At 33.8% G+C, this 10,929-nt stretch overlaps 1 protein-coding gene across 1 annotated transcript; it reads left to right on the top strand.

The window, feature by feature from the left end:
* Positions 1–6,957: 6,957 nt before the first annotated feature.
* Positions 6,958–10,659, top strand: LOC132302727 (phosphatidylinositol 4-kinase gamma 7-like). Its single transcript, XM_059799648.1, has 2 exons — positions 6,958–7,228; positions 8,094–10,659. Exon 2 carries the CDS (start codon positions 8,381–8,383, stop codon positions 10,304–10,306), a length of 1,926 nt encoding a protein of 641 aa, XP_059655631.1. The 5' UTR covers positions 6,958–7,228; positions 8,094–8,380; the 3' UTR covers positions 10,307–10,659.
* Positions 10,660–10,929: the final 270 nt, after the last annotated feature.

Genomic DNA, 10,929 nt, shown 5'->3' with positions numbered 1-10,929 from the left:
AATACAAAAAGTTAGAGTACTCAGCTAACATTACCATTTTGTTTAGCCACTTAAAATCCTAACATCAATATAACTCGCTCCTAACTTGTAAGAGACTCCAAGGACACCCCCTACCAACAGACCTATTTTGGGATTTGGTCGAACCCTTGGAAACACACTGTCCATTGCTTTCAGAAGACTCAATGCATGAACCCTACAATGTTGGACATCAGTTGGTTGGCCCAGTGCGTGCGGATCTCTAATCTCTATCCATGCACAGTGTGTGTGTGTATATATATATATATATATATATATATTGCACTATCTTGGATGGTCCTGATCATTTATGCGTACTAATAATTGTATGCAACGTACTCGTATAAATGTATGGAATCTGAGTTTTGGGAATGTTTCTGATTATTTACACGTGTGAATGTTTGGGTTCCTTTCTACTCATAGTGTATGTATGTATGTATATGTATATATTTTTATATTTTGCTGAAACCGCAGGCGCGAGACATGGGTTGCACGAATCCACGTGCTTCACCGCCTACCGGAATAACCTAAAACTCTGACGTTCTGAAATCGCTGGCGCTGCACGAATCATATGACCCATTCAGTGTTCCTCATAAATCAAAAACCTCTCTTTAAAGTATTGAACACAAATTAACCTGTTGTTTTCTTCCTTAGAATGAATCTCCAATGACGTGGCAAAATATAATTGGCCCATTAATTCTTGTCCCATTTACATTATCACTTGTTTGGCTTGACACAAGACAAGGCGCCCAGTCAATAGCCGACAGCATATGGCTATATATATATATGTCAAAGGTGGTTTATATTCATGGTATATATATGCACGGTGGTTTATAGATATGTTCGAACTTGGATCATGATCAACTTGATTAAAGTATCACTCAACGTCAACTTGCATGTTAGTAAAATGGATAATGTTTGCACCTTACCCTCTAATCAATTGAGCTTGGTTAGACACTGTTCATGTTCAAATATTTTCTTTTTATTAGATGCCTAACAATGGCTATGTCGATTGTCATTTGTCACACGGAAAGCTTTATATATTATTAAAAGAAGTGGATCATTGTATGAAGGTTTTTGTTCCTAGTCCAATCTAAATGTTGGTTTTGAGCCCATAGCAATTCAGTCTAATTAATAGTTTAAGGGTTTTTTAGTCATATGACAAGCGCCCACCCTGTTACAAGTAGTATTAAAACAGGCTCAGTCCTTGATTTGATGTCATACCAAATATTTTTATAATAAGCCGAAAATATGTCTAAGATATTACCACATCGATACGAATTTAAATGATTTAAGAAAAATAATAGAAGGTTTCTATACCATATGGAATTTGGAGACACACACATATATATATATAATATGAAGCCATGACCTCATTACATTTTTTTTAAAATAAATAAGTAATACATTTTTAACATAAATATTTGTATTTTGTAATCTCAAAATATATAAGGAGTTTCATAATCTCACATGGACAAATTTTCAAAAGGACAAATATTTGTAATTAGATTTTTAACTTATATATATTTTATTAACGACAATCTAATTTTATAGTTCACCAATAATATATACATTCACGATAAATTTTTTTTTTTAAAATATGAAAATTGTAGAAATAAATCATAAATAATAAGAATTTAAATTTAAACATGTTAGAACACAAGAATAAGAGTGCGTTCGAAACATGTGACGTAGGCTCTACAGTTCTACCAAATGGTTCACTCAGAAAATAAATAACTCTAGTAAATTAAAAAACAGAAAGAGAAAAGCACGTGGCAGGATAATACCGACAGGTCAGATACAATAATGAGATGGTCCCACGAGTCGCTATCACGTGCAGTCTTGTCTTCCAGTTGACTGGCACAAAGGAGAGAGAGATCGGTGATTTTATTCTACCAAAATAGTGATCAAATCAGATGACTGATATTTTAAAAAAAGTCATAGAAGTCCAAATATCTAACGGTGACCGACCTGCACGTCCTTTAAACCAACAAGACTGCCACTTTTCTCGTACCTGCACTTTCTGGGCTAAAAGCCTATAAACAGAGTTTATTAATATTAAATTAGTTCCACCAATTAATAATAATGAAGAGGTATTAGTACTGGTATGAACGTGGTGGGCGGTCGGCCTTAATAAAAAAAGTTACCTACTAAATTAAATTTACAATGAATAATGATTTTTAAACGTCTCCATAGTTCAATGCATATCTATCCAACAATTCTTCACTGCTCAAATCTGACACGAAAATTTGTTACAAACCTGATTTTTTTTATTTTAATTTTAATTTTAATTTTTTTATCCATCCGTAACTACTGAAATAAACACCTTCGAGACTAATTTAATTAATATGCTTGACTGAAAATGAAACAAAGCTAAGAATAAAAATGGAATGACGGAAATGGTTATTCCTATTTTATTGTTTAATTATAAATATGAAGTTGACAGCGGTAGAAGAAATGGAAGGCAATGACAATAGTGGAAGGTTGTGGTGATGGTGACAATGGCAATGATGGTCTGTGGACTTAAAATATGATATTTTTTTAAGAATTTAATTTTTAATTTTTTATTTAGAAATAAAATTTATAATTCTATAAATTTAGATGTGAAATGAATTTTTATTCCAATAAAATAATTATTTTCATTTTAAATTTCATACCATTTTAAGAGAAACTGTATTACACTCAGTATATTCCCCATAAAATGAGAGAAACTCTATTAATAAAAAGTGTAGATGGATATTATTTGTTGAAGTTGATAGTTACTTGTAGCGTTAATCAGATACTTTTGGTTGAGTGTATTACTATACTGTTTATTGACATTCCTAAAGAAGTTAGGTTGTCTTTAAATTAAAATAATCATAATGGTATATAACCCGACAATTTTCAATAATTTTGTGAATAAAAAAACAGTTATCTATATCTATATATATATATATATATATATATATATATATATATATAATAAGAACTATTCTCTCTCTATATATCATAAACAACTTTCCAAGAACTATTAGCACACTTATTTTTAAAATTTTTTTTTTTTTCATTGGTGAAATGAGCTTTTTAGTAACTTTTTGTTACTTAAAAATGATCTCAATAGCATGAGATCATTATCATGTATGTGATTTATTAAATCATTCTCAATGTGGTGGCATAAATAATCAATGTCATATATGATGCTGATATTGAAAAATATCAACATCATATATATATATATATATATATATATATATATATATATATATATATATAGCGTGAGTTCTCTGCGTGCTTGCTTGGCTTAAACTGGTGTTTCAAATTTACTATTTCATTCTCTCTCGTTTTTTTTTTTTTTTTTTTTTTCCTTCTTCTACGATCACTTTAATGATAAATTGTTTGCCTGTTTGGCATTTAAAAAAGAAAAGAAAAGAAACGTAGACAAGCTTTTACTTTAGCATTCATGGTCAAGTTTTTCAACCAAATGCTTATTAAACAAGGCCTAAAAGAGTGAGCTCATATCACGTTATTAGTATCTTCACTTTATAAAAAAATCTAAGATAATTAATTTGTTGAGATCAATTTCATTTTTTTAATATATTTTTTAAAATAGTTAGGACCAATTTAGTGTATGTTAAATTTTTATTACATACCAATGATATGATTTATCTAGAACACCAAATAACTTATTAAAATAACAGAAACTGTATTACAACAAATATATTCTCCTTAAAACGAGAGAAACTCTATTAGTAATAAAGAGTGTAGATGGATTTTGATAGTTACTTCTAGGTTTAATCAGTCTGATACTTTTGGTTGAGTGTATTACTGTCTATTGACATACATAAAGAAGTTAGGTTCTCTTTAAATTAAAATAATCATAATGGTATATAACCCGACAATTTTCAATAATTTTGTGAATAAAAAAAGTTATATATATATAAAAGAACTATTCTCTCTCTATATATATCATAAACAACTTTCCAAGAACTATTAGCACAATTATTTTTTTGATTTATTTTTTTTCATTGCTGAAATGAGCTTTTTAGTAACTTCTTGTTACTTAAAATGATCCCAATGGCATGAGATTATCAAGTGTGTGATTTATTGAATCATTTTCAATGTGGTGGCACAAATAATCAATGTCATATATGTTGTTGATATTGAAAAATTTCAACATCATATATATATATATATATATATATATATAGCGTGAGTTTTCTGCATGCTTGCTTGGCTTAAACTAGGGTTTCAAATTTACTATTTCTATCTCTCTTTTTTTCATTCTTCTGTGATCACTTTAATGATAAATTGTTTGGCATTAAAGAAAGAAAGAAGGAAAAAAAGAAAAGAAACGTAGATAAGCTTTTACTTTGGCATTCATGGTCAAGTTTTTCAACCAAACCGATTGTCACGTTTGACTAACAATAGTGGTGTTATAATGATCTGATAGGGAAAAGTTTCTACTAAAAACTAAACTGACTTATCATAGCCTACCGAATTTTCTTACCAAAATGTCACCTAATACTAATATAATAAGGTCATGCCTGCAGTTAAATGTCATTTCTTAAACCACTAAATCTTGTCATGATCAAATTACACAGCCTTTTAGTGCCATGTTGGTATATATGGCTAGCTGTTATAAAGGAATAATTTTAAAATAGAGCAAAAAAAGGAGAAGAAATCTTCAAAAGTTATTTATTATTATTATTATTATTATTATTAATTCAAAGTGTGAAATCATTTTGTATCTACTTAAATTGTTTCTAACAATTTATTTTTGTATCTACTTAGATTGTTTCTAACAATTTATTTATTTATTTAAGAGTAAAGCAAATTTATTGTCAAAAAATAAAGTATATTTCATGATTCACTTTCAAAATATAACAAAATAGTCATGTTATTACGTTCTAAGTGAGACACGACCATTCAATCTCCTCTTTCAAAAGTACAGTAAATACTACTCAAATTAATACTAATGCTCTCTTAGGTAAGAAATAAAAAATTAGATGGAAGGGAGAAAAGAATGAATGGATGACACATAGCTATTTCTTTGTTCAATTATATAGAAGAAAAGAAGATAAACTCATAATTTCTTATATTTGTTAACAGAAAAGGAAAAAGAAAGTTTTAATTGTTTTTATTATTATATCCGATAATATTTATAATATTGAAAATTACAGAGAGGATAGTTCTGTAATGAAAAATTGAATAATTCATAATAGTATTTAATTTAAAACTTTTATAATAGTCCACTTGTCTTCCCTTTTTTCTTATTATTAGGGAGATGAAAATTTATAAATGAGGAAGGATGACACATGATCACATTCTTCTTGTTCTCCTTTCTTTCCTTGTCATCTCTATGGAATAAGAAAAACTCGTTCATTCCTTTTTATTTTCTCTCCACACATCTTCCTTCCTTCCTATCGAACACAGCATAATAGTGATAAAAAAAATTGTAATCGGGTTATACTTTTTCACCTTCTAAAGTAAAAGGTCGATGATTCAAGTTTTAGTAGGAACAAATGAGTATTTGTTGAAAAATAATATATATATATAGATCTAGTTCAACTTCAAGAAGGATATTAAATGAATAATTAACACATTTCATATATTAATTATATATGAAGTAATTTGGCATAAATTGTTACAACTCCATTAACAATATTACTTATTAATAATTTATGCCAAATTACTTCATATATAATTAATATAAAAAATGTGCTAATTATTCATTTAATATCCTTCTTGACGTTGAACTAGATCTCTTTTAACAACATACATTCATTTCCAGTGACATTAATTAAGTTAGAGAAATTCCAACGGGATTTAAGCTTGGGGAGAGTCAAACAAGAGAACTCCTGAGATGTGATCCATACCATATCCACTTGTATAAAAATATGAAATTATTTTACTGGAGATCAATCAGATGATGCATTTGATTTGATTATGTTCACTTAAGAAATAAATATATAGAAAAATCAATATCATACCCCAACTATTGGACTTGACTGATTTATTAATATATTTATATTTTTTAATCCCCAAAAATTAATTAAATAGAAACACTTTCTGACTACATCGATATATACATAAAAGGATTAATAGTTTATGTGTGTTTACTATTTTTTATCTCAATATTATTTTCTGCACAATCTCGCGCAGTTTTAGACGGAGACCATCAAAATGACTTATTTACCCTTTCCTAATTGCTCAAAAACTTGTCCAGAGGAGGGAGAAACATTGTTTCGAAGTGTCACCTAGCCAAATCAAGGCCAGCAAATGGAAATAAACATAGTTATGATATTTATTGTCTAAGGATTCGAGAAGGTATTTGGTGTGCCTGATACATCATGTGTTGAATTCATTTTCATTTGACCCCGTATGTATTATATATTTGCAATTCAAATACATTAATGTCATGTATCATCGATGCTCTCAACAAGTCTAATATTCACATCGACAGAGTCGAAATTCAAACTTAATAGAGGAGATGCCTCCTATCTATGTAACACATTTGAGCATGAAAAATGTGCAAAAACAAATAATAATCTGCATTATATGAGATGAATCATAACGGTGGTCCTTTTTGCTTCAATGGATTCCTTCTTACATGGGATGAATCCTAACACGTCGGAGGGTATTTCTGGAATTTCGGGCAACCGCACAGAATTATTTAATATACTATATATATATATATGCATTGTAAGATTCGCGGCCACTTGCGCTGACTCCGCCGCGTCACAGTCCAGTCACTTACCTCCACGTCACCCCTCTACTTTCCCAATCAGCGGCCCAGATCTCGCATCATTCTCTAATCCAACGGCTCTAACTCCGCGTTCCAGAGTCTTCGAATATGGAGAGAGAGAGAGATCGAGCAAAGGGACCGGGCGAGTCTTTAGTTCTAACTAGGGTTAGTTATCTAACCAGGTTTCGCGCTTTTCGTGCTTCAGTTTATAGCGACCATAGTTAAGGGAACATTCGGAGAAGAGCGAGAAAATATATAGATATAGAGAGAGAAAGTGAGAGCACAGAGCACAGAACGAACAAGGAAAAGAGGGTTTCTCTGGCTAGGACTGAAAGATTTGAAGTAAACAATCCGTCGAATCCTTGCCGTTGAACCTTTCCGTTTGTCCCCGATAAGGACCGTTGTCCTTTTGAATTTTCGAACGTTGATCAACGGTTCTTTCAAAATTTCCCTCTCTGTGTGTGTGCTTCTGTCAGATCTCTCGGTCTGGTGAGTTAATATCTTGAATTTCTTGAACTTATCAATGTATTATCTTCAAATTAGGTGCTTAATTTGCTTGAAATCGGTGTTAATTTGTCCGTTGTTGATGCGGTATGGAGATCAATTCAATTAGATTTGAATATGAATGCTCGTGTTGCGGTTTGATGATTCATGGAGGTTTCAGAGATCACTGTTTTTGAGTTTCATTTATTTTTAGGGAAAAGTTATTAGCTTTTCTTGCAGATAGATTCTGTTCATTTTACTAGATTAGTATTCCATTTTAAAGATGTAAACAAGAAAAGGCGTTGCGATTCGAATGCTAATTACGGAAAAGAATGCTAGTAATGTTCATAAGCGAGGTTTGGCATTTACTTGATTCTAGGAGTAGTCTGATAACTATATCTGATAAGTATTGTGTAGGCTTCTATTTTTTATTAACAGTGCATAAATACTTGATTGTTCATTTTAGTTATGCACGACATTTTGGGTGGTGTAATGTCTATTTTTGCGTTTTTCATTGTTGTCATATTATAGTTTATTGTTTTCATTTTTGATCTATGCTTTCTTTGGTTGCTGAGAAAATTTAGGGGATGAAGAGTAAAGAAATCTGAAGTAATGAATGTTAGATTCCTTTATTTTGTGGACCTGATAAAACACTTACATTTTCATAGTACTTAGGTTTGTCCGGAATTAGTGAATTACTAGTATTTCAGTATTTGCTTCATGCCTTAGATAAATGCCCTTTATGCCTTAGGTTTAATCAGTAAATTCTTAGGGAAAATTGTTCATCATAGGCAGGTTGTGTTGAGTTTCTTCTTTTGGATATATTTGAGTAAGTGCATTAGTTGTTGATCCAGTCTTAATTCTTTTACAGATTACCGTCCCGCGTTCTCTGGATCATCAGATGGCCCTCTAGATGTAGTGACCGTGCTGCCTCTCTTTCTGCCCTTATTGTTGCCTGCTTTGGCTTCTTCCGTGTTGATTATTGGGGGTGGTTTAAATCCCACTTTGCTGATTAATGATTGTTTGGACATCATACATCTTTCTCATTGAATCACAATCGGCTTCTGAGTTTGGCATCCTCTTGAGGGAGGGGAAGAAGCTCTCTTCTGCTGCCATCTCTGTTGTCGGCTGTGGAAAGTCGGTCTTCCTCTTATTTTCATGTCTCCCAACTTGGACAGCCCTGTTCAGACCCAGATGGCAGTGGGAGTCTTCAACAGCCCCCTTAGTGGGGAGTACCATGGAAACAAGAGGATGGAAGGAAAATCTGCGGGTAGGAGACGCGTTTTTGTGCAAACTGAAAATGGTTGTGTGCTAGGAATGGAGTTAGATCGGGGTGATAATGCACATACTGTGAAGAGAAGGCTGCAGATTGCCCTTAATGTTTCAACCGAGGAAAGCTCACTGACATTTGGTGATATGGTGTTGAAGAATGACCTTAGTGCCATTCGGAATGATTCCCCTCTTCTTCTAACACGAAACTTTATGCATAGAAGTTCATCAACTCCGTGTCTCTCACCCACTGGGAGGGATATTCAACAAAGAGATCAGAGTGGTCCGATCGAAATATTAGGCCACTCAGATAGCTTTGCCAGAACAAAACAACTTGTCAAGGAAATTGTCAGGGCCATGAAGATTGGGGTTGATCCAATTCCTGTCCATAGTGGACTTGGAGGTGCATACTATTTTAGAAGCAGCAAAGGTGAGAGTGTTGCCATTGTAAAGCCTACAGATGAAGAACCATTTGCGCCTAACAATCCAAAAGGGTTTGTGGGTAAAGCTCTTGGGCAACCAGGCTTTAAACGTTCAGTGCGGGTTGGGGAAACAGGGTTCAGGGAAGTTGCCGCTTATCTTCTTGACTATGGTCACTTTGCCAATGTACCGCCCACTGCACTGGTAAAGATTACTCACTCAATCTTTAATGTCAATAATGATGGGGTAAATGGTAATAAGCCTAATGAAAAGAAGCTAGTTAGCAAGATTGCATCCTTCCAACAGTTCATCCCACATGATTTTGATGCCAGCGATCATGGGACCTCAAGCTTCCCGGTTGCTGCTGTGCATCGAATCGGGATATTGGACATTAGGATTTTCAACACAGATAGGCATGGAGGAAACCTTTTGGTCAAGAAGCTTGATGGTGTTGGGAGGTTTGGTCAAGTGGAACTCATTCCAATTGACCATGGCCTTTGCCTGCCGGAATGTTTGGAAGACCCATACTTTGAGTGGATCCACTGGCCTCAGGCTTCAATTCCATTTTCGGAGGATGAACTTGCATACATTGGAAATCTTGATCCTTATAAGGACTCAGATATGCTGCGAAGGGAGCTTCCCATGATTCGAGAGGCTTGCCTCCGAGTCTTGGTTCTGTGCACAATCTTCCTCAAGGAAGCTGCTGCTTTTGGTCTATGTCTTGCTGAGATTGGCGAGATGTTGAGCAGGGAGTTCCGTGGTGGTGAGGAGGAACCTAGTGAGCTTGAGGTTATTTGTATTGAGGCAAGAAGGCTGATAGCTGAGGGGGAGATGTTATCTCCCAAGGCTGAAGCAGGAGATGAGGAGTTTCTATTCGATTTAGATTGTGAAGAACCAGAGTTTGACTTTACCCCCAAAATGGCTTCTGATGATTTTATGACCCGAGTGCCATTTCATTTTGGATTTGGAAGTGGTAATGGTCGTTCTCCACTTTTTAAGCTGGATGAAAGCATTGAGGAAGAAGAGGATAGCAAAGGTGAAGAACAAAAGGGATCCGTTGACGTTCCAGCTCCTGCAAAGATTGCAACTGTTTCAAATCTATCCATGTCCCTCAAGAATTTCAGTTTAGGTGAGAAGAGCCAAAAACATCTGAAATTCCCAGGATCAAAACCAGAAAATGGCTATGTGGCGAATTCATCATCTGGGCACAAGAGTGCAAATGAGCAGCTCCCTGCAAGCTTGAGTTTTGTGAAGCTGGCAGACATGAACGAGGAGGAATGGACCTTGTTTATGGAGAAGTTCAAAGCGCTGCTGGACCCAGCATTTGCCAAGCGCAAGTCTGTGACCCTTGGTCAGAAACAGATACAGAGGCTTGGGACTTCATGCAAGTTTTGACATTTGAGGTATAACAATATATGGGTAGAAGACAGAATTGCAATGACAAATAAGACTTCAGGTTTGTGGGAGCAAAGGATTCCTAGGGTAGGCTTGGTTTGTGGATTTTCTACCCGGAAGGCGTTGTAGTTGCGAGCAACAGTAGGAGCAGTACTGTAAATATTCTTGGAGGCAGCTGAGTTAAAGTGCCTAAGTAGAATTGTTTGCATTTTTTTATTGTTGAAGTTTTTATTTTTCTCCCCCTTTCACTCCTTATGGACTTGTCTCATAAATAATATGTAGAACGAAATTCTAAAAAGAAAATGCTTATGTAAATATTGAGTTCTGTTTTTTTATGGATTTGTTTCGAAGTACCTCTATCTTGTAATATCTTGAGTTGCGACTGTCTTCCGCGTCTATATTTTGTAACAGATGGTTGATAAGAAAATGGAAGCTGTGGTGATGGTGGATATTTGAGGTTACAGATGAATAGGGGTATTTAGTTGTACTTGGATGGGAATGACAGGGGGGGCAACTTTACACACACATAAATATAGCAGCAGAATCATCATTAACATCTCAAATTCATTTGTTAATGATGATTCTGGCGACGCAAGGTGAATTAGGGTATAGATTTCTCATGT

Source organism: Cornus florida, unplaced genomic scaffold (genome assembly GCF_030987335.1).
Source record: "Cornus florida cultivar Cherokee Brave unplaced genomic scaffold, ASM3098733v1 CherokeeBrave_3.0.0_Hap2_Chr04, whole genome shotgun sequence".
In the NCBI taxonomy this organism is placed as follows: domain Eukaryota; kingdom Viridiplantae; phylum Streptophyta; class Magnoliopsida; order Cornales; family Cornaceae; genus Cornus; species Cornus florida.
This window is presented reverse-complemented; position numbering and strand designations above follow the sequence as displayed.